At 36.5% G+C, this 24,224-nt stretch overlaps 3 protein-coding genes across 4 annotated transcripts; 2 read left to right on the top strand and 1 right to left on the bottom strand.

Annotated features, from left to right (window-relative positions):
• Positions 1–8,736: 8,736 nt before the first annotated feature.
• On the bottom strand, positions 8,737–10,296 carry LOC121802733 (protein GRAVITROPIC IN THE LIGHT 1-like). Its single transcript, XM_042202424.1, has one exon. The coding sequence runs from the start codon at positions 10,179–10,181 to the stop codon at positions 8,850–8,852; it is 1,332 nt and encodes a 443-aa protein (XP_042058358.1). The 5' UTR covers positions 10,182–10,296; the 3' UTR covers positions 8,737–8,849.
• Positions 10,297–13,107: 2,811 nt separating this feature from the next.
• Positions 13,108–15,193, top strand: LOC121802597 (ubiquitin domain-containing protein 1-like). Its single transcript, XM_042202283.1, has 4 exons — positions 13,108–13,342; positions 14,501–14,620; positions 14,794–14,913; positions 14,974–15,193. The coding sequence occupies exons 1-4, from the start codon at positions 13,309–13,311 to the stop codon at positions 15,036–15,038; spliced, it is 339 nt and encodes a 112-aa protein (XP_042058217.1). The 5' UTR covers positions 13,108–13,308; the 3' UTR covers positions 15,039–15,193.
• Positions 15,194–18,848: 3,655 nt separating this feature from the next.
• Positions 18,849–23,977, top strand: LOC121805471 (protein STICHEL-like 4). Of its 2 annotated transcripts, XM_042205342.1 has the most exons (8): positions 18,849–19,152; positions 19,254–21,654; positions 21,778–21,997; positions 22,085–22,513; positions 22,758–23,168; positions 23,238–23,301; positions 23,411–23,474; positions 23,637–23,977. In XM_042205342.1, the coding sequence occupies exons 2-8, from the start codon at positions 19,723–19,725 to the stop codon at positions 23,733–23,735; spliced, it is 3,219 nt and encodes a 1,072-aa protein (XP_042061276.1). In that variant the 5' UTR covers positions 18,849–19,152; positions 19,254–19,722; the 3' UTR covers positions 23,736–23,977. The 2 variants fall into 2 exon arrangements, with proteins under 2 accessions (XP_042061276.1, XP_042061275.1); XM_042205341.1 differs by having other exon boundaries at positions 22,758–23,301.
• The last annotated feature ends 247 nt before the right edge of the window (positions 23,978–24,224 follow it).

The following is a 24,224-nucleotide window of genomic DNA, read 5'->3' as shown; positions in this document are numbered from 1 at the left end:
ATGACTTCCAAGAAGGCTTGGCTTACTGACATGGAGGAATCCAGTGGATCTGTACTGCTTGGGAACGACCACATCTGCAAGGTGGAGGGGGTGGGAAAGATCAGATTCATCATGCATGATGGATCAGTGAGAACTCTCTCTGAAGTGAGGTACATCCCTTCCATTAAAAGAAATCTAATCTCTCTTGGAATGTTAGAAAGAAAGGGAATGAGTTTCTCTTCCTCCGAAGGTTACATGAGGGTTATCAAGAATGGTAAGGTTGTGATTAGAGCAAAGAGGACTAACAGCTTGTACTATCTTGAAGCCAAGGTTGTGGTCAGTGAGCTTAACATGGCTGAGAAGTTGAGTCTGAAATCTTGACATCTCAGATTAGGCCATCTTGTTGAATCTGGTCTAAAGGAGCTAGGCAAGAAAGGGGTTATCAAGCTTAATGTAGATGAAAGACTGAGCAGCTGTGAGGAATGCATCTTGGGAAAGAGCAAGAAGCAGCCCTTCAAGTCAGCTAAGCACAATTCTGGATCACCAATGGACTATGCTCACAGTGATATCTGGGGGCCTTCTTCAGTCCAGAGTATAGGTGGAGGCATGTACTTTCTTTCTATAATTGATGATTATTCTAGGAAGTTAAGGATTTTCATTATGAGAGAGAAGTCAGAGGCCTTCAAGAAATTCCAAGAATGGTGTGCAGAGGTTGAACTGGAGAAGGGCAGATGCTTGAGGTGTCTCAAAACAGATAACGAGTTAGAGTTCCTGTCATCTGAGTTTGATCCGTTTTGTAAAGAGAAAGGGATCAAGAGGCATAGGACTGTTCCCAACAACCCACAGCAGAATGGAGTTGCTGAAAGGGCCAATAGGACAGTGTTGGAGAGAGTAAGATGTATGCTATTCTCATCTGGGGTGGCCAAGAGTTTCTGGGCAGAGGCTGCATCCACAGCTGCAGTGCTTATCAACAAGTCTCCATCATCAGCTCTTGATTACAGCATACCTAATGAAAAGTGGTATGGATCTGCAGGAGATTACTTAAAGTTGAGGACTTTTGGTTGTAGAGCTTATGCTCATGTCAGACAGAGCAAGCTGGAACCTATAGCTGTCAAATGTGTGATGATAGGTTACCAGAAAGGGGTGAAGGGATACAGGCTGTGGTCCACAGAGCCTCAAGGTTCATAGGTTGTTGTGAGCAGAGATGTAGTGTTCAGAGAAGAGGAGATGCCTTTTCTAAAGAAGAGCAAAGATACTACTCAGTTTGAGGTGGAGCTACCAGAGAATGAAGATGAAGCTGTTGATGCTGGGCATGAGGAAAGATCAGCTGGAGTTGACAATAGCCCACTGGATCAGAATGAAGCCCAGACAACAAGAAATGACCCTCCACTCAAAGCCAAATCAAAAAGGCAGACTAAGCTTCCATCCAGATTTAATGACTATGACATGATGTATTATGCATTGTGTGTAGCAGAAGAAATAGAGTATCATGAGCCCTCAACCTACAAAGAGGCAATGAGAAGTCATGAGAAGGATAAGTGGATAAAAGCAATGCAAGAAGAGATTGATTCACTCTACAAGAACAGAACTTGGGTATTGGTGCTGAGGCCACTGCATCAGAAAGTTGTTGGCTCCAAGTGGATTTTCAAGAAAAAGATAGAAGCCTTCCAGAATAATAAAGTCGGATTTAAAGCAAGATTGGTGGCAAAGGGCTATACACAAAGGGAAGGAATTGATTATAATGAAGTGTTCTCACCGGTGGTAAAGCATAGCTCCATAAGAATCCTCTTGGCCATCATTGTAGAAAGAGATTGAGAGCTTCATCAATTGGATGTGAAGACCGCTTTTCTGCATGGAACTCTGGAAGAAACCATATATATGGAGCAACCCGAGGGCTTTGAGAAGCCTGGGGATGAAGGAAAGGTTTGCATGCTCAAAAGGTCACTGTATGGGTTGAAACAAAGCACTAGACAGTGGTACTTGAGGTTTGGAGAGTATATGCAGAAGATAGGATTTGAAAGGTCTTTATATGATAGCTGCGCTTTTGTTAAGAAGCAAGGTGGAGTTACTGCAGCTTATCTACTCCTATACGTGGATGATATGCTAGTGGCAGCAGCCACAGAAGCTGAAGTGCAGTTAGTGAAGAAGCAGCTGGAAGTTGAGTTTGAAATGAAAGATTTGGGGCAGGCTAAGCGCAGACTTAGCATGGATATAGTGAGAGCAAGGAATAAGAAGAAGCTCTAGCTCACTCAATCAGATTATGTCAAGAAGGTTATAGCCAAATTCCAAATGGACTCTTCAAAGGCAGTGAGTGTTCCACTGGCCCAACAATTTAAACTGAGCAGAGAGCAGTGCCCAAAGATAGAATCAGAGAGGAAAGAGATGGATAAGATACCTTATTCAAGTATGTGGGGAGCATAATGTACATTATGGTGTGTACTCGGCCAGATCTCAACCATGCAGTGAGTGTGTCTAGCAGATTTATGTCAGATCCTGGGATTGAGCATTGGCATGCTTTAAAATGGATTCTGAGGTATTTGAAAGGCACAACTGATTATGGGATTGAGTTTGGGACTGTAAAGACAGATCAAAAGGAGGCATTGATAGGCTTCTACGATTCATATTATGCAGTGAGTATTGACACAAGAAAATCCCAATCCGGTTATGTTTTCTGTCTTTATGGAAGTGTGGTGAGCTGGAAATCAAGTTTGCAATTTGTAGTTGCATTATCTACTACGGAGGCTGAGTATATTGCTATGGCAGAGGCTGTCAAGGAGAGCTTTTGGCTCAAGGGAATTCTGACTGACTTTGGCGTTGAGCAAGAGTCTGTGGAGATAAGGTGTGATAGTAGCAGTGCCATCTGTTTGTCCAAGCACCAAACGTTTCATGAGAGCAGTAAACTTGTGGATGTGAGATTACATTTCATCAGGGATGAAGTGAGTAAAGGGTCAGTCAAGATTGCCAAAGTTTCTACAGAAGAGAACGCGACGGATATGCTCACCAAGACATTGCCAAGCTCTAAGTTGAAGTATTGCTTGGAGCTGATCAACCTGGTTCAATGCTGTTGAGATAAATGAGAGAAGTGGTCAGAGGCTATTCATGGGATCCAAGGTGGAGATTTGTGAATGGGTGGAACTCATGAATAGACAAAGTTCGGAGGACTCATTTGCAAATATGAGAAGTATTTTGAAAGGTAGTTAAAACGGTTATGAAGCTGATTCTTGAAGTTGAAGAGCTCATCACCGTGGAGTATAAGAAGGGGATTAACAGCTGCATCACTATCAGATTCTCATCCCCCATCAGTTACAACAAGAAAAGAGAGAGCACTTTCTTTGTGAGGCATCTTTCAATCTTAGGGTCTTCATCAGTTGTGATTACCATGAACTCTTGTGTGTGTGGAAGTGTTTGAGTGCTTGTATTCTCTCGAGTGTTTGTGTTGTAGCTACCGATTTGTTTATGTGAATAAAGTCTCCGATCACATTTTCTCCGTGGACGTAGGTGGTAACACCGAACCACGTAAATCCTTGCCTTGTTCGTTTCTTTTAGCTCGTTTGCAACTTGATTTGTCGATCAATCTTCTAACACAACCGACCGAAAAACATTTCACATTTATTTACTGGGTGTCTCAAATAGTAGAATTTTTCAACATTATTACAAATTAAATGCATTTTAAAAATCGCACATGGTTTCGATAATATTATTATTGAGCTTTATAGACAGAGATATAATTATTCGATTAGCGAACTACAAAAAGTCACGTTTAATTTGCATGTTACGGGACCTAGTAAAAATGATATCATCAGAAATTTTTAGACAAAAACTTAAGCACATTTAAAATAATTTTCCACTAATTTCGGGGTTTTATCACCTTTTCTGACTTGAGAGCTATTTTAGTCATTAAATTTAGAGATAATTGTACATAATTGTACGTACATAATCGAACTTTTTTCAACATTTTACATTGAAAATTATTTATAAACATTAAGTGATTAAAATAAATTTCATAATAATCATTTTGCAACAGTTTTTAACTATACAGTAAATAATGTACCAATGGTATCAAATAATGTGTACGGATCAGTGAATAATGTACGGATTGAAGAGAATAATGTTGAAAGTAACTTGAGTTCATGCCCTTTGGATTTAACAGTCCATGGGGCTAGGTTGTAGTACCCACTCACAAACGGTAACCATCACAAAGGGCAGAGAGTTTGAATAATTCCCCTTGGGTTTAGCAACCCATGGGGCTAGGTTATAGCACCACCACATGAATTAAATTTTATTTTTTAATGCGTTTAAGATTTGGTACAGTAAATAATGTACCAATAGATCGTCATGTGAAGTAATGTACAAATAGATCGTCATAATGTAGCATTTCTATCAAAATAATGTACAGAAAAACATATCCCATGTCAGCAATATCTAATGTACCGCACCATTACCAACTAATGTACATCTTTGGCTAAATAATGTAATAGAACACGATGTACATATCTAGCTACATGATGTAACAGAACATGATTCATAAAAGGAGAATCAGTTAATGTACTGATCTATCTAAATGATTTAACAGTGAAATAATGTATCGATTTGTGTAAATAATGTATATAGAGTTGTAATGTATGAGCATCAATTAAATAATGTAGCAAACCAAAATCGAAATCCATCACCAAACCAAAAAATGTAAATTGACAGAAGTGTTGATTTACAGAAAAAAACTTAACAACAATGAACACGAAGGGCTGATTTACAGAGAAAACCTAACAGTAATGAACACGAAGTGCTGATTTACTGAAAAACCCACCATAAACACTTTGCTAAAAACTTCGAAGCTTCATCACTTACCCGAAATCGTCGGCTTTGGTTCAGTTTCCACCGGATCTGGACTGCCAAAGCAACCGTACAACGACAAAGAAGGCTGAAACGACTGAGAAACGTAGAGTCGGAGACTTTTCCGGAGAGAAACGTCGGGGAGAACTGTTTTTTTGGTCTCTTTCCGGCGGCTAGGGTTTTGAATGAGAGCGGAATTGGGAGAGACGATTTTGGAATGACAGAGAGATAGTGTGAAATGGAATATCAATCGGTTTCCCCAAAAAATCACGCTTAATTCGGACTTGGAGTTTTGAAACGTGTGATATTAATGATTTGTTTATATTTCTACCCCTATAATGTACCAATTCCAACTAATAATGTAACGCGGACCATGATCTCTCCTCAGCATCTAGTCCGTCCAACATCTTAATCTAATGGTTAATATATATATACAATGTTCTTTTTAATCACAACCCTTGGATCCTTGAATTGGATGGTTGTGATGATCTGCATTATTTGACAAAAAAATTGTATTATTAGTCGGTGTGCATTATTCAACTGAAAATCTGCATTATTAAATTACACGTGGCATCAATATAACCGTCGGATGACAAAACCTTGGGGCTGAGATTAAAAAGAACAATAGAACAAAATATACAAAAAGGAAATGAATACATCTATATATATATAGGGTTATTCTCATATTCATCCCTTAGATCCTTTATTCTTTTTAATATGGGCCGTTAGATCTCTTTCATCAACGGTCCAGATGATCTGCATTATTACACTATAATGGTGCATTATTAGTCGGTGTGCATTATTCAATTAAAAATCTGCATTATTACACTATAATGGTGCATTATTAGTCGGTGTGCATTATTCAACTGAAAATCTGCATTATTAAATGACACGTGGCACCAATCTAACCGTCGGATGACAAAATTGTGGGGCTGAGATTAAAAAGAACAAAGAACAAAAGATACAAAAAGGAAATGAATACATCCCTATATATATATATATATATATATATATATATATATATATATATATATATCGGGTTGCATTAGTGTGCTAACTAATTTACAGTAATAACTAATAACTTTCAATACTATGTATTAAAATTATCAACACAAAGACATAATTATATCAATACAACATGTAAATTTAAATATCAACACAAAGACATAATTTATCAACACAAGAAAAATTGATAAATTTATGTCTTTGTGTTGATATTTTTAATATACAAAATTGATATTTAGTTATTAGTTATTACTATAAAAAGTTAGTATTTGATCACACACCTATATCTATCTATATATCTATATATCTATCTAGGGGTGTGTTAAGGTCCTTCGCAACTTTTCAGTCCAGGCTTCTTTTTAATCACAGCCCTTGGATCCTTAAATTGGATGGTTGTGATTATCTGCATTATTACACTATAATGGTGCATTATTAGTCGGTGTGCATTATTCAACTAAAAATCTGCATTATTACACTATAATGGTGCATTATTAGTCGGTGTGCATTATTCAACTGAAAATCTGCATTATTAAATGACACGTGGCACCAATCTAACCGTCGGATGACAAAATCGTGGGTAGGGATGGGAAATTATACCGAAATACCGTAATACCGGACTTACCGTATCGGAAAAATACCGAAAATATCGATTTTTCGGTATACCGCAGTTTCTGGTACGGTATGATACCGTACCGGAGTGTTTCGGTACGGTAACGGTATCAATTTTTTTATACCGCGGTATACTGAATCCACGGTATACCGAAACTTCAGTATATACCGAATCCACGGTATACCGAATCTTCGGTATATATACACACATATATATATATATTATATTAAAAAAAATTTAATGCATCAATTAATACAATAAAATTAAACATTCAAATGATAATTTATTCAAACAAATTCAAAATTAACCTGAATTATTTTTTTTATCAACTCGTCCTATTAAATATAATAAACACAATAGCACATAACACCGAAAGAAGATTGGAAATACGATATCGGGAATATGTTTCAACAGAGCACATTTGAAAGAATTTGTATTAACTCACACCATTTAGTATATGATTCTTTGTGTAATGTCATGTTCCAAATATACAAAGTAATTAAAATTGTTGTTTTATTCTTCGTCTCACATCATAAAATGTCAATTAAAAATATGTGCAGTTGAAAATGAATCAAATCATTTAATTAGTGTTTAATTCATTGTATGCTATCTTATTTTATATACTACTTAAATTGAAGGATGAATAAATAGGATATTGATCAGTCATTCTTAATTCTTAAAGAGAAATAAATGTCCAATTTAAATTACTAACTAGTGTCACGCCCGTGCGATGCACGGGTCATTTTAATTTCTTCATATTTATTTCATTATGCGAAATAAAAGTTGTGATATGATAAACAAAAGAATATTCGACATCCTCTTACTTTGGATTATACTTTTTCAATCACATTAACCCCACATAGCCACAAGAGTGCGTTTAAATGCTACATTTTCTTAAAAATGTCAATACGATCACATTAAAATTTCAACACATATTTGTGTTGACATTTTAATAAATTGTCTTGACATTTAAATATCTGACTTAAAATTAAAAAGCATTTTAAATCTGTGAAAATATGAAATAAACGTTGAGTTATAACTGCAGGAGCAAGTTTACGTTGCAATAATTAGGTGTTTTGATATATGGATGTTACACTCCATACATTTCTTTTGGTTTGGTTGTTTGTGTATTCTGATTATGCTCGACTATTAATAAAGGTTATCAAATGCAGGGTCATTTTCAATGATTTTTTGTGGAATTTTGAGAAATGAAGACAACGTGGTTGCAAGAAATGAAGATAATGTTGTTGATCATGACTTCATAAATTGTTTTAGATTTGAATGTTGAAGTTTTATTAATTGTTTTTAGATTTGAATGTCAAGACATTTTAATAAATTGTCTTGATATTTAAATATCAGACTTAAAATTAAAAAGCATTTTAAATATGTGAAAATATGAATTAAGCGTTGAGTTATAACTGCAGGAGCAAGTTTACGTTGCAATAATTAGGTGTTTTGATATATGGATGTTACACTCCATACATTTCTTTTGGTTTGGTTGTTTGTGTATTGTGATTATGCTCGACTATTAATAAAGGTTATCAAATGCAAGGTCATCTTCAACGATTTTTTGTGGAATTTTGTGAAATGAAGACAACGTGGTTGCAAGAAATGAGGATAATGTTGTTGATCATGACTTTATAAATTGTTTTAGATTTGAATGATGAAGTTTTATTAATTTGAATGCTATGAACAAGATTTGATTGTGATGAAGTTTTATTATTTTGGGTTTTTTTAAATAGTTGAACACTTGAATTGTTATTTAAATATTTTGGACACAATAGGTTTTTTTTCGGTATACCGTACCGTGTTTCTAATAACGGTATGGTAATGGTATCAAAAAATATCATACCGAATTTCCGGTATACCGGAGGTATCGGTATTGAATTTTGTCATACCGTACTTTCCGGTACGGTATGCGGTATGGCACGGTCGGTACGGTATACCGTACCGATCCACCCCTAATCGTGGGGCTGAGATTAAAAAGAACAAAGAACAAAAGATACAAAAAGGAAATGAATACATCCCTATATATATTAATTTTATAATAAAATGTGATTAGAATAAGTTGATGGAATGTGAGGACTACTTACCATTTATGGTAAAATTGAAATATGACTCTTATTGTGGGACGAACGAAAATGACAAGTAGGACTCTTATCAGGGGACGGATGAAGTATTAATAAATTACAATTCTAAAACATAATTCCCAAAAACTCACTTTTCCTGTTTAGGTGTAAACATTATATGCCGAATAGTCCATTTAGTAATACTGATAATATAAATAGTGCATACTATACTTACAAGAAGACTTTTTAGAAAGAATTGCATAAAATTCCTGAAGGAAATTACACCTAAATATTTTTACCGGCATAGTACTAAACAACAGTAAATTAATGGCCTAGATTTTAGTAGTACAACTTAATTAGCATTTCGGCGGAACTAAATACACCTGGGTTTGCACCACTGTGTGCCCGAACCGAAACCCGGGCACCACCGTAAACGCCACCCTCAAATCACCAACTGCCACCGCGAACACATCGTGGAACACATTTTCCATGTACACCTCCGAAAATCTCGAATTACTCTCCGCTTGAAAAACCCCAACTCCACACCCCAACGAAAATGCCAAACAATGAAGTAGCCAAATTCTTCTCGACATTTCAGCAAACATCTTGAAGAACTCCGTTTCCGGAAAATCCCCGCCGTTCACCATCTTCCTCTGGTTTAAATTGCCGAAAAACGAGAATTCCATCTTCGGATGTACCAAGTTAAGATACTTCGATTTCAAAAAATTTCCGAACAACGAGCTCGGGTTATGTTTGACGAAATGCCTCATAGAGACTGACCTCAATTTCGTGAACTCCTCGAAGAAGAAAATCCGGAGCCGCTGCTTCTCTGAATTATCGATTTTCTCGATTCCGAAGGTAGGATCGTTGAAGCCGCTGAAAATCTCTCTGCAAACAAACGATTCGAACACTAAGCCTCTGTGATCCTTTCTGTTTAATTTAACGCCGCCGTGAATCGCGTTGACAGCGGCGTCGATATTCCAGCTGGCGGATTCCATTTCGCGGATCAACTGTTTGGCAAAATGCCTCACAGATCTCAACGCGTATTTATGCACAACGACGAAATCACTAATGCTTAAACTATGGAACGACACCGTTTCGAGAACTGAGAAACTTCCAGTAGCGCTAATTGTCTTCTCCAATAACCTATTATTCCGGTTTGTCTCCTTCAAACTTTCCCTCAGCGAAGAAATCCGCGACGATTTGAGATCAATTTCCCGCTGCATTTTCCTCATCGTGATTTCATACGTCTTCATCAGCGACTGCTGCTCCTGAATCTCCGCCAGCATCGCCACCACGTGCGGCGGTGACGAATCAATCTGATTCTTCAAAAACTGACGCTTCAGCTCCGACATAGCGCGCAGCTCGTCGACGACGGCTTGATCCGCTGACTGCACTGCCGCGTCGTCGTACGGAAGCTGCGCCATCTGCTGCGCGGCGTAGGCCGCCTTCACGGAGGAAACCGCCGCGAAGAGCTTCGCGATGAAAGCTTCCATGGCAGCTCTGTCTCGCAGCTCCGCCATCGCTTCTTCGCCAAACTTCTTCGACTCGCAGCATTGCAGCTTCTGCGGCGCGATCGGAATGCAAATTCCGGCGCGACTTTTTGTGGATTTTTTTGAATGAGTTAATTTGGAAAATGTTTTCGCGAATTTGCTTCTTGTCGGGGATGATCGGATTGCAGAATCCATGAATTCTTCAAAATTAGGATTTTAACTTGATCAGAGCATGCGAATTTAAATTTTTTTTGAAAGAATTTGAAAAGGAAGGGCAAGTGTTTTGACTCTTTTTGAGACAAGAAGAAGATATGAAAGAAGATTTAAATTAAATAAATGTGGCAATTTGCATGCGCGCAGGTGATATAGCGACGAATTATGAACTTGATGAGCATATTTTTTAAAGGGGTGGGCCCACCATTCAGTAGTCTTTAATTTAAACTTTTAAATGTTTTGGTTACTTTTCAATTTTTGTAACTACAAGTCCCATAATTTCTCACTATAGAGTTTTATTATAACAAGTTGCATACAGTATATATAAGGAACTACAAATATAAAACTGAATGCAGTATGATTTTTTTTGCTTAAAGATTATAGTTGCATAGGTGGTGAACATTTACGTCAAACTACAATAATTACTTATTATAAGGATACGATAAATTCTAATTAATTAAACAAGTGAAATACAGACAACTGGCGACAACCATATACTATGATTTAGTGAAATGAAGAAACATAATAGTACCACCTAAATTATTGAAGGGAAATATTCACAATGTTGTGTGTTCTAACTTCCCCACTTTTCTAAATACCCAAATATTTGGATATAAATACAATAAATCAAAGTTCAAAAAATGATTTGCGTTGTTTTTATATATAATGTAAATCCAAATATAGATATTGATTGTTCAAAATAACATCCGTTTTCTTTGTATTGAGTTTTAGTGTACCACTAGGTATAGTCTAACATAATAAATTTTTGCTCTTTCTTGTATTTTATTTTTTGGAGTCATGATCAGACACTTTATTGAACTTCTAATTTGTTTGAGTTTAACTTGAATGTTAAGCAAACACGCATCACGTGGAACCATAATTAATTTACATAACTAATATGGGTAAAGCTTAAACAAATTGGTATTTTTATTTGATGATGTGTAGTATTTCATTGTTCCATCCATCTAGAACCTCGACCTCTAAATTTTAAGATTTAAGAATAATATAGGTCGTATTGCTAACTTTAACATACTACTCCATAAAACTAGTACGAAAAAACAGGCCAACAGAATATGAGGCGTATTTTGTGGACTTTAAGGTGTGAATTCTGCAGGCATATAATTTTGACTGTGGTGTGTGTTGGTGTCAAGCTTTCAATATTTTTGTCTTTTAATTCTCATCATCTTAAACTTGATTTGGTATAATAGTAGTAACAAATACTATAAAACACAGTTGACATAGCATCGTTCACTAGCCATTCATTCTACAGCTAGGAATCCAAGAAAACAAAAGAATGAGTTTGTGGGATGTCAGAGACAGACAGACAGTTGCCTGAAAAATAGGGTTCAAAAAATGGAATGAGATTAAAACAAGTGAGTGCCACTCTGCAAACATTATTTGTTACTAGTATTGAAATCAAATGTGCAATGATTGATTGATGACCCAAAATATGTTACTTCTAGCTAGTAGTAGTACTGGATATTTTTTGCTACATTAATGGAGTATGTGACATGTGAGTAGGGGCTGAGCAGTGAGATGGGTAAGAGTATTTTCAACAGATTTTGGTGGTGGCCTGAAACAGATGCAACAGCATTTTCACATTCAAATTTAAGAACTACCACAACCATCAATTTTGTGAAAAATGAGAAATGCAGGGGCCCTTCCTTCCCTATTGGATGATCCAAGGAGACGGGTAAAACAAAGTGGATGAAACGGTTTTATTTTATTTTTGTAATCATTTTAGATTGGTCTTACTAAATAGGAAGAGTATTAATCTTCACAGTTATGACGAGACACTATAGTTTTTCTGGAACTGCCAATATATTCATGAGTTTGGCGTTATTTTTAGTGATTGTCACTCTGTATATCTCTAATTTCTATCATTCATCATCTAATTATTTCTCGGTCATTACTCATCTATTGTTCTGCCAATATCGCACACTCACAATAGTACCTCTAGATGAGTAATAATTAACTACTAATATTATCTAAATTTGAAATCGGGCTAATACATGTGGGCCGGCCCAATTCGCTCCATAAAAAACGGGTTAATATACTTCTACTGTAGTAGTAATACTTTTTTGTGTTGCGTTGTTCTACTTTAAAGTGTTAATATACATTTTTTTTGTTTCACATATAAAGAACGCTATTTAAACGTTTCATATCATTGAAATGTGTTGGCGGGAGTAGTGTTTATGATTACTTATTAATAACCATACTTTATAGCTAAATCTAAAACGTATTGATGGATTGTAACTTAATAGAACAATTTACTTGACCTACTAGACTAGACGATATCAAGGGTAGCAAACTAACTACCAATGTGATTAAAGTTGTGTCTTGTGTTTGATATTTAATTAAATTTATAATTACCAATTCTAAGTGACTTAATATTTTAATTCTACCGTGCAAGTTCATTGAAAAAAGTTACTTATTTATCGATATACATTTCAGATGATATTATTATATAAATTATATTATAGACGCGACTTCATTATCACTCTTTTATTGTTTGAACACAACACATGGCAAAGGGGCATTTGTTACGCAATACGCGTTGTTAAGTAATCGATCACACCTCCGTATAATCAGTAGTTAAATGGACACGTATCGTATTAATTTACCGTAATTTTGAAAGGTAACTCGATATTTTGAATCTAGATTCACAAATATTAGTAATTTAACTATTGGATCAAGGAAAATAAGTATTTTCAAAATTTTCTATATTTCATTAACGAAACTAAAATCGAATTAATTGTTTCGAAATTTCTAACCTTTTTTTTTTGCCGCTTTCCCTAACTATTTCTCTCTATTATGATTTTGACCCCAAAATCAGTGAAATATTTTCAATCAAGCCCATTTACCAGAAATTTTTACAGAGTCGTTGAAAAGTGATGGACTCTCAGCTTCTCCGCACAAATACATGTACATCATTCACTCTTTCTCTCTCTCTCATAGTAGCACACAGTTTCGACTCAGAGAGAGGGGAATCTTTCTCGCTCGCTCTACGTATTAGCATCGTTATTGAATTCAATCTTCGAGCTCGAGCTGCTGGCACCTGAATCAATTGAGCTGTGAGGAGATCGCCGATTGCGTGTAATTGCACGCAATGGGTTGCGCTGGATCGCGGGAGAAAGGAACTGGTACTCTTTTTACTCAATTTCGACTTCCAATTGTTTGAATTTCGCTTACCACCAATTGATTGTTTTTACAGAGAAATATTAAATTTTGCGTGATTTGTGTGTTTTATTAGGGATTCATGAATGTCTCTACCTCTCTATCAATATCTAATGTTTATCAATTTAGGTTTTCCGTTTTCATGAATCGATCTGTATTAAACCTAGGTTTATGGTTCAATATATGGAGCTGTTTGAAGATTCTATGATTACTGGTTACGTATTTCTAGCATCTGCGTATAAATAAGGGGAGATTACATGAATAAGGAGTTTGACATTGAGATTTTTTGGATGTTTTTGTTCCATTTAATGTGAAGAAATCTGGCTCTGAAATATTCAAAGTGTGAGGCTTCACTCTGAGGTTTTTATACTAGGAAAAAAGGAATGTATAATTGAGTGAGTTAAGCTTCACTTATTTTCTGGAACAAAGTTGATTCATATAGTATCGAGTTGCCTTGAGTAGGTGCTTGTACGTATCATAACTTTGTTGCAGCCATAGTCGACTTTTACATCCCCTGTCGCTATGCAACAATGTAAGTCGTGCAACTGATGAATGTGGGATCGGCATGCTGTCACCAGTGTGCTGGCTTACACATGATTGTATAAGTAATAGACGAAATGTTAGCTGGAGATTGGAGTTGTGATATTTTCTGTTACATTGTTCTTATTATGAATACTGGGGAACTTTCGAATGAACTCAATTGTGTCAGGATGCAAATGTTTGTCCAATCCAGAAAGTAAGTCTCTTGAGTCTTGATGATATAAGTTTAGCTCCCATTCTATCTCTTCATGGAGAAGATGAGCCCCGAATTTATAGCTCTTCTCTTTCGGTTCCGCCTTCTATTAATTGGATGCTGAATCCTTAATGTTGGGCAAACCAAAAGCCACAGAGAAGTGAAAATAGAAATAATTGTATCTTCCATTTCTTCTCTATGGATATCATCTTCTATGACTCACTTATAGTATAGTTTATGTGTTCACAGATTTATACAGTGTTTGACCTCTCTTGTATACTATCAGTATGTAAACATGCACTGTATCATTAAACTGTCTGAACTTAAGAGGCACTGTTAGATACTTGTCTTGTGATAGTTATCGCTAAAGCTGTAATTGTCTGTCTTCTAGAGTCAAAAAAGATACGAAAACCCAAAGCATGGAAGCACTCAGAGCCAATAACTCGAGAGCAACTGACACAGATGCGTGAGGAGTTCTGGGACACTGCTCCACATTATGGCGGCCGTAAAGGTTTGATATTTGGAAGTACGATTTCTTTTTATATGAAAGCAAAAGGATATGTAAGTAATAACATATGATCAATGTTACCTGGCATTTGAAAGAAAAGAACCTACTGTTCTGAAATCATAAATGAAGATTTGTCTAAGTATCTAAGGATTGCTGTCTTTTCTCATTCTTGACAGAAATCTGGGATGCTCTCCGAGCAGCAGCAGAAGCCGACTCCACCCTTGCACAAGTAATCGTGGACAGTGCGGGTGTCATTATTCAAAACCCCGACTTGACAATCTGCTATGATGAGAGAGGTTTGCTCTTGATTTTGGTTCTCAAATACATCAGAATCTTGATTTTGGATGTTGGTGCAGGTGCTAAGTATGAGCTGCCCAAGTATGTTTTGAGTGAGCCTACAAATATGGTCCATGAGAACTGAAACAGAACCTCTGCTAAGACTGTATATTTTGTAAATTGGTTTCTTTGTCCTTTTATTTCAACTTCTCTTTTTCTTTTTCTTTTTTTTTAATTTTTGTTGAATCATACAGTATGAAGCTGGTTAGAGTTATACTACTACTTTTAGTTTTTGATTAACCAACGACAGCATCTAATACTGTGTAAACATGGATAGATATATGAAACCTGTATCATACTAATCAAAATGATTATATGTGACTATGAAGGTGGTTTCTGACCTTCGATTTTTTTGTCAAAAGAAAAAGGACTCCGCTGGGATTTAGATAATTTAGACAAGATTAAAGGCAAGATAAGATTAGAGGCTTCAGCTCTTAATTAGGTTAACGACTTGAGTTTAATTTTTTAAGTCAATTGAAAAACAAATTTTGACTATCTTTTAAAAGTTTATGGAAGTAAAGAAAATTTAAAAAACAGACTAGACCTTTGAGGCTCAGATTAATTTCAGATCAACTATATTAGGTATGTGCTATTTGGTGGTGTGTAAAGTTAATCAGGTTGTATTTGACTTGTATTTTTTTAGGGCGGTAAATTTCTAGAGTTCAACTCTATCAAATTAATAAGATCTTCTGGTTCAATTGACATCTCCAAATTAAGATAATATGTGATATTGCTTCTCAAGTAAAAATAACTCTTTCCTTTTGTAGATTGCAATAATTTGGTCACAAACTTTCAAGAAAATTAATACTCCTACATGAAAAAGTAACAAAATACTTTTCTTCTTAGGTACATCAATTAGGACAATTTAATCAAAATTAATTGATTTGATTGTACTACATTTTAAGGGAAAAATCATACTACTATGAAATTAGTAGTTTGACACCGTGAATCACTCGGCGTAGCATAATGAAGTTTATGGTAAATCAATTATACTCATATATGAAAGTATATTGTTTTTGCAGCATGGAAAAAGATTAATCAATCATCACAAGTTCGATTGACAACTTTTAAATAGTTTTGGTATATAAAGTTAATTTTTATTCTAAAAAATTATTCATGTTTTTAATAATCTTACTTTAAAAAAATGGTTTTGGGGCTACTGTACTATGAAATGCGGTTGCAAACAGTATAACCTTATTTTCTTCTGCAATAAATACACATTTAAACATAATCATAAACTCATAATTACTACATTAACAAAGATAGATATTTATGATTTAGCAAATTATAATATTTTAGCAAACTTCGATTCACTACCAATACAGTGTCAGTATCATCCAATCTTTACAAAATCCAATCTTTCTATCCTCAGCAAATTATATTGATTGGGAGTAACAAAAGTTTAAATGAATGAAATCATGAACTATTTTTCATTCATATAAATTTTTTTTTTTTGTTATGTGATTAGGAATACATTTTCTTTTATTTGTATATCTTATTCTATTTAGTTCGTGTATATCCTTATTTGTTATTTTTTTATGGTGCTACCCCTGTATTTGATATTGGAAATTGTATATTTTAATACTGTAGTATGCCGAATATGAAATGTTTCATTACATAATGTTAAGAGAATTTCAAATGTATGTTTGTTGTTGTTTATAATATATTTAATTATTTATAATCTTATTAATACTATTTTTAATTAGTTAATATTTGTCTTTGTGATTTGTTTTTCTATTTGATTTACCTGTAAAACAAAAGATTGTTAGAAGTATATTAACGAATTTCTTAAATCCAATTAAAATCAATATAAATATTTAATTTTTAAACCTATCTATTGTAATTGAGATATTCTCATAATTTGTTCATCAATCAATTTCAAATTTTTGGTCCAAACATTTCGAGCAATTTTGCATTTCTGCAAAAAAAATCACAATTGTTAATAATATACTGTACATGCTTATTTTGAGAATTCCTACTGATGTCTATAGACATCACATTTTCTGAATCATAATCGATCTGCTTTTTCGGATAATTAATTTAATTTTGAAACTTTCATTGATTGCTCAACTAAAAGCAGTCAAAATATGAATCTATGTCTTACCTTGGTTTGAAATCCTTCGATTTATTAAAGAAGCCTTTGAATTATCCTTCTTCTTCGTACGTTGTTGGATTTCTGTGAATCCTTCTTCTCCAATTCCTCTCTTTCTTCTTCGCCGTCTCTTTGAACACCGATCTGTCCCATTTTTGCCGATCAATAGAATTTGTGGTGGATCGTTGATGTCGATGGGTTTTGCCGATTTGAATCCTCTATCGGCGATTGTGCTGGGCAATTAGATGTCGGCATCGGCGTTCTTGATTTGATTTTTGCCGGTGAGGAGTAGATTTTGGTGTTCTCTGATTGTTAAGGCATTTTGGATTAGGGCTTTTGGGATTCTGTAAGTGTGTTATTTGACTTTGGTTTAAGGCGACAGAGATGAGTGTGTGATTATGTTTTTGGCCGTGCTATGCACGGGACAGAGACAATTAATCTACTTGATTGTACTCAAAATATGTTTGTACTAATATGATTAATGATCATTAATCTTTTTTTACTTTTATTTAGATACAATTATTAAAGTTTTCTTAATTTAAATTTGATTTTAATGCTAACGTAATCTATTTGGGTGAAAAGGTTTGGGCCGTTTTTCTTTATTTTATTTTCAATTGTTGGGCTTTCCATTTCATTTCATTTCATTTAGCCTACTCTATAATAATGAATTTGATCAGTTCATAATAATTTAGTTGGCCTAACATAATATTTTTGTTAGTATTGAATATGAAGTTTTAGATTTTAGTTTGTAAAGATGAAATTGGTAGCCGTAATGATTTTACTGTTAATATAGTGTATAAAGAAGTGTTTCAAACTTATGATTTTTTTTGTTGTTGTGTTAATTCTAAGTGTTGTTTCTACATATGAAAATGTATGTTTTCGTCCCCCAAACTTATGAACTATTTATTTATTTCAAGTCTTAGATTAATAAGTGTTGTATGATTTTTTTTCACAAATAAAAAATGTACTTCGCATTAAATTGTGTGAGATGTGGAAATCCTTTTTTTAGATTAGTTCGAGAGGATCATGCTTCTTTTTAATTTAGTAGTACATTTTCCTTTATTCATATATCTTATTTTATTTCATCTACACATCTCTTTTTTTTATTTCTTTTATTTAACATTACTACACTCGTATTAGATATTAAGATTGTATAAATCGTATGCTAAGTATGAAATGGTTCATTTATAGTATTTTGAGATAAGTACATATTTTTTTTGTTATTGTTTATAATGATATGAATAATTGTATAAATCGTATGCTAAATATTAGAAATTATAATCATATAAATCATATGCTAAATATGAAATCGTTCATTTGTTTTGTTGATCGAATTTATAATGAACTATTTACTTTTTTCAAATAATTTTATTTATTTACTTTGGTATTTAGTATTTCTCAATCTTTTGTTTGTATATCATATTCTATTTCTATTTTTTTCCACATGTCCTTTCGTTACGGTGGATTGATAAATTGATAGATATAGAAGTAGAAGCACGTTTTTTAAATCTTTATAATCTTATGAATACAAAATTTAAATAGTTTTTATTCTTGATTTGCAATAATTTTTACATTTTTTCTATATATTTTTTAATCGATTTAATTTCATTTAAATATATTTTCTTATTTTTTGAAAATCATTTGGCCTGTGCTATACTATAGTCTTTACAAAATCCAATCTTTCTATCCTCAGCAAATTATATTGATTGGGAGTAGCAAAGTTCGATTCACGACCAAAACAGTAAAAAACGCAGAGTAATCGCGTTTCTAGCTAATAAACTTTCTATCAGCAAACGATTCACTATCAAAGCTCGATTCTATTCCAAGACAGTAAAAAAAACAGAGTAATCGCTTTTCTAGCAAACCCCACTCACTCATCGGACACTCCAATTCTCACCCCACACTGTCACGGTGTCACCCCTCTGAGTCTGTTTTAATGTATCCCAACATTTTGTGATTAAAATAACTACACATATTCGAGCTGTGTTCCGTCGTTTTCTACAGAGCCCTCGTGATGAAAGAGAATTCAGAATAGAGAGGAACAAGTAATGAGGGTAACGGGTCGCTTGCTTAGAAAAAAGCGGTTGTCTCTAACTCCAAGATTCAGGTGAATGTAGTTATCTCAACTCCCCTTTTTTCCTCTCTCATAAACATTTCCATGCCGCCAAACTCTTCTTTAATTTCTTCCTTCAATAATTCATTTTGCAGTTGATAAAAAATGGTGTTTTATTGTTCACATTCCAAACCCTTTTACGTGGCGCCGAATTCTTGAATTCGGAGTGGGGAAGTTTTGGATTTTGAAGTGTATTTGACGTGGGTGTTGGCTGATTGTAGTCCAAGGATTAAAAAATGGAGCTTTCTTGTTCGAATTCCACACGGTGCAGTACCTTTTAGGTGGGTGGTGGTACATTCTTGAATTCTAAGCTGGAAAAGATTGAATTTTGAGGTGTAATTGGTGTGGATTTTTGAGTTTTTGGAATTTTGTGGTCTATTTTTTTAGCTCATGTAGTTGTGAAAATGATAGTGTTTCTTAGATGGTGGTGTTGATAGAGTAGGCAACTGGTGTATTTGAGGGGGGCAGATATTTCTGCCTAAAAATAGATTATGCTATAATCTGTGATGCAATACTCTTTAAAGTTTTTTTTTGTTATAAATTAAGATTTGTGAGGGTGGAATCATGACTATGGCAGTCCGAGATCGGATTCTTAAAGATGTGAATGGTAACATTAGTGATCATGTACGCAACCACATTCATTTGACAAACTGCATTCATTTGAAGAACCACATGCATAAGAACAGCCCCATCTTGGTGGATAGGCTGCTCCTGAGGGACCTCGTCGTCCTTCAGAGGTCAAGGTCGTTGAAGGACCCGTCTGCTAGCCCGCCCTCATCTGCTGTTGATGCTCTCTTGAGGAGAAGGGAAGGGGAGGATGTAGTTGGTGGAAGGCGTAGCGTTGGGATAGAGCATGGTACGGTGTCAGGGAACTCGCCTGCAATGGCTGCTGTGAGCAGCTGTGGTAGTAAGGAAAGGAGGGTCATTGGAAATGATGAATGTGAAGGAGATGGGGAGGATTTGGTTGGTGATCGTGTTTTGGGGGGCTCGTCTCAGTTGAGGGAGAATAGCATGGACATGAGGCGAGGGTATAGACAAGATAGACAGGTTAGGACGCTCTCGGACCAGTTGAGGAACGTCCAGATTGGGAGTGATGATGTGGTCTTGTCTTGTTATCGTGGAGATGTGAGACGCGTCTTCCATTCGGAAAAGTATCCTGAGGAAGCAGGAGTTAGCATTCGGCATAGGAGTAGTCTGAATAGGAGGAGAAGGCGTATGTTTCGTGGTGGGAAGAGAAGTCGGCCTTCTGTAGCTGTTAGAGATGGTGGAGATGCACGAAATGAGAGGTCGGTGGCGTCTCATTCGTTTGGTGAGGGTCAAGCTTCTCAGAAATATCACGGGGAGGAAGAAGTCCAGCAACTCTACATTCAAAATGTCAACGGTGATCAGAGAAACGAATGTGGTATACCGTGGAACTGGTCGAGGATTCATCACCGAGGGAAGTCGTTTCTCGACATGGCTGGCCGGAGCCTCTCTTGTGGTTTGTCTGAATCAAGGTCGAAGAAAGGTGGTTCCAATACTCAAGGGATGGATATCCCTAACATGCCAGTGATGTCATCTAGTTCGTCCACTAGATCGGATGCAGAGGCTTTGCCTCTATTCCTCGATCCTTCTGGTATTCGTGAACACATGGATCGGGCTGGTTGGTTCCAAGATTACTCGGAGGAGTTAGGTACCTACGCCGATAATATGGTTAAGCAAGAAACTTATTGCGACCTTGCATCGGAAGAGAGATCACGTGAGCAGCATAGATCTCGGAATCAAAACAATGAGAGGCATCAAAATCTCACGCAAAAGTACATGCCGAGGACGTTTGGGGATTTGGTCGGACAGAACTTGGTCGTGCAGGCTCTCTCGAATGCTATCTTGAAAAGGAAAGTCGGGTTACTCTATCTGTTCTATGGACCTCACGGAACAGGGAAAACTTCATGTGCTCATATATTCGCTCGAGCATTGAACTGCCAGTCGATGGAACACCCGAAGCCTTGTGGCTTTTGCAACTCCTGCATTGCACAAAGCAATGGGAAGTGTCGGAACGTGTGGGAAGTAGCCCCCTTTAGTAGCATGGACCTCGAGAGTATAGTTGGCCTGCTCAGGAATGTGACGTCTTCGTCATCTTCCCAGCTTCGATCTCAGTACAGAGTCTTCGTATTCGATGAGTGTGATACGGTGTCTTCTGAATGCTGGAGCACGATATTGAAACTCATTGATCGAGCCCCTAGGCGTGTCGTTTTTGTCCTTGTTTGCTCAAGTCTTGATGCCTTACCTCATATAATCATATCCAGGTGCCAGAAATTCTTTTTTCCGACGTTAAAGGACGCAGACATTATACATACGTTGCAGTGGATAGCAACGAAAGAGGACCTGGATATCGATAAGGACGCCCTCAAGCTCATTGCAACAAGGTCGGATGGATCTCTCAGAGATGCTGAGATGACTTTGGAGCAATTGAGTTTAATCGGGAAGAGAATATCCGTCTCCCTCGTTCAGGAACTGGTATGTTCATTTCTTCATTTGTCATTTGACACGGACTTAACTTATCACAAATGGATACTTCTTCGTTGGATGAGAAATTATGTATCCGCATACAATGAATGGACTTTTTCCGTTGTTTTGTAGGTTGGGCTTGTTTCTGATGAGAAACTGGTTGATCTTCTCGATTTAGCATTATCTGCTGACACTGTCAACACAGTCAATAATCTGAGGGATATCATGGAATCGGGAGTTGAGCCATTGGCATTGATGTCACAGCTTGCAACGGCCATAACTGATATTCTTGCTGGAAGCTACGATGTCACCAAAGAAGGGCCTCAAAGGAGGTTTTTTCGGAGGCGTGAATGTAATTTTTCCCAACTTCATGCTTATCGTGATCAGTGATCGTATGTTGCAACTTAGATTTTGCTTTTTTGTGCTTTTCTCTTTACAGTATCGAAAGAAGATATGGAAAAATTGCGTCAAGCGCTAAAGACATTGTCCGAAGCAGAGAAGCAGCTGAGGGTGTCGAACGAGAGGATAACGTGGCTAACTGCTGCACTGCTGCAACTGGCTCCGGATCAACAGTATATTCTGCCAGCCGAAAGGAGCTTGAATCACAGTCCTTTGGTTTCAAATGACGCTTCTCTAAGAAACGGGACTAGGAAAAGCAATGCAGAAATGCTCGATTTTCAAGCTGAAAGTTCTGGTATGGCTGGAAATGAACACAACGAAGGCGAGGTCATCTCTCAACAGGTACAAGCAGTTTATAACGAGAAACTGGAGGCGATTTGGTTGGACGTGCTGCAGAAGATCCCGGTGAATAGCATTCGAGAGTTCATGTATCAGGAAGGGAAGCTCGTCTCTGTCAGTTATGGTGCAGGTACCATTATTTTGCTCTATGTTGCACCAATTTGGCTGCATCTTGTCGTTACTTTTAGTAGTTTCGTGTGTCTTCTTATACTCAACGCTTCTGAAATGCGGAAGAAATGTGCGTTAGGCCTAAAACTCGCGCAACTTGCTTCTCATGCAATTTTAGATGCTCGTGCCTGAGATTTATCGGATACGTTAGGCTTCTTTTTTTTAGGGTTGCCAAAGAGATCTTTACGAATTCGCCTATTCTGCAGCTCCGACCGTGCAATTGCTGTTCAACTCACAGCTGACGAAATCCAAGGCAGAGAAATTCATATTACATGTCTTGCAAGCATTCGAGTCTGTTCTTAGATGCCCGGTGACAATTGAGATCAGATCCGAGTCGAAAAAAGGCACCAACCGGGTACCAGTTCTGCTACCGGCAGCTCAGAATCTGCCTCGTTTGGATGTGAATCCGACCACAAACACAGGTAGTTGGATGCCTAGGGCGAGTCACGATGATATGCCATCTTCTGCAGCCAATAGGAGAGAGATTGTCGAAATTGAACCCTCACCCAGAGAGTATAATGGTAGTGTTAAGCGTAGAGACACCAAAGTAGACTCTGATGGGCGGAATATAGAAAATGCGGGAGTGACATCTTCACATAAGATATCGACCGTGTTAGGTGAGAAAAACCAGTGCCGTACCCTTGTTAAAAGGAAGGTAACCCTTGCTCATGTGATTCAGCATGCAGAACATAGTGGATGGTCGAAGCGCAAAGAGGTTTCAGTTGCAGAAAAACTCGAAAAAGAAAATTTGTAAGTATCGCGTTCGTGTGTTTATCTTTTTTGCATATGGTTTTAACTACAATAGGCATCTTACAAGTGTATTTTTCTCACTTGTTTTGGTGTATTTCTCTTTCTGCAGGAGACTAGAAGCAAGTTCGAGGAGATTGCTATGTTGGAACGCTCCGAAAATGAAACACCACAAGGTAAACTGAAGTATCTATTTTGAAAATGGCTATGTTTATACATATAGGAGAAGTTTAAGCGCCAATACCTTGTAGCTTATACTTCTCGTTATACTCGTCGTAGAGTTCTATTTGCAACTCGTTTTCATTCTATCTAGACGATAAACATTCTGTTGTTTGCAGCTTTCGCGTTTGAGGATTAGATCAAGGAAGCCACGGGCTTTGCTGAAACTCGTCTCTTGCGGAAGGTGCCTCTCCGATAGGTCCCCGAGGCAGTCGTAGCCATTTTCATCGCCATAAAGGACATCAAGGCGTGTTAGGGTTACTCTGTACCTGCTGTTTCATCAGACTAATCCTAATTCTTCAGAATAATTTAGAGTAGAGCGGGTGAAAGGTTAGAGCTTTTGTCATTAATCTTTGTATTGCTATTTTTTTGTAATTTATTTCAATATAAGTCTCATAATGTTAATCCCTCACTATAAATAATTGCTTCCATTTTATTTTAGATGGTAAATATTTGATTTTGTCTAAGTCTTTTGGCGTTTTTACAAAAATGTCTCAACTTGATGGTAATAGAGGTGCGAACTGTCCAGGAACAGGCGGTTACGGTTCGGAACCGCCGGTTCCGATTTTGGAAATTGTTGAACCGGAATCGAACCGCAAGGGTGTTTCACGATTACGGTTTCGGTTCCGAACCGGCGGTTTTCCGTCGGTTTTCAGCGGTTCTGGCTCGGTTTCACGGTTTTCAGGCGGTTTTCCGTGGTTCCGGTT

This window comes from Salvia splendens, chromosome 5, assembly GCF_004379255.2.
Source record: "Salvia splendens isolate huo1 chromosome 5, SspV2, whole genome shotgun sequence".
Taxonomy (NCBI): domain Eukaryota; kingdom Viridiplantae; phylum Streptophyta; class Magnoliopsida; order Lamiales; family Lamiaceae; genus Salvia; species Salvia splendens.
The sequence above is the reverse complement of the archived record's forward strand: the minus strand, read 5'-3'. Positions and strand labels throughout refer to the sequence as shown.

Coding starts and splice junctions, on each gene's coding strand:
- LOC121802597 (XM_042202283.1), top strand. CDS start 13,309: ATGGGTTGCGCTGGATCGCGGGAGAAAGGAACTG. Junction 14,621..14,793: donor ACATTATGGCGGCCGTAAAG/GTTTGATATTTG, acceptor CATTCTTGACAG/AAATCTGGGATGCTCTCCGA. Junction 14,914..14,973: donor AATCTGCTATGATGAGAGAG/GTTTGCTCTTGA, acceptor ATGTTGGTGCAG/GTGCTAAGTATGAGCTGCCC.
- LOC121805471 (XM_042205341.1), top strand. CDS start 19,723: ATGACTATGGCAGTCCGAGATCGGATTCTTAAAGATGTGAATGGTAAC. Junction 21,655..21,777: donor TCTCCCTCGTTCAGGAACTG/GTATGTTCATTT, acceptor GTTGTTTTGTAG/GTTGGGCTTGTTTCTGATGA. Junction 23,475..23,636: donor CGAAAATGAAACACCACAAG/GTAAACTGAAGT, acceptor TGTTGTTTGCAG/CTTTCGCGTTTGAGGATTAG.
- LOC121802733 (XM_042202424.1), bottom strand. CDS start 10,181: ATGGATTCTGCAATCCGATCATCCCCGACAAGAAGCAAATTCGCGAAA.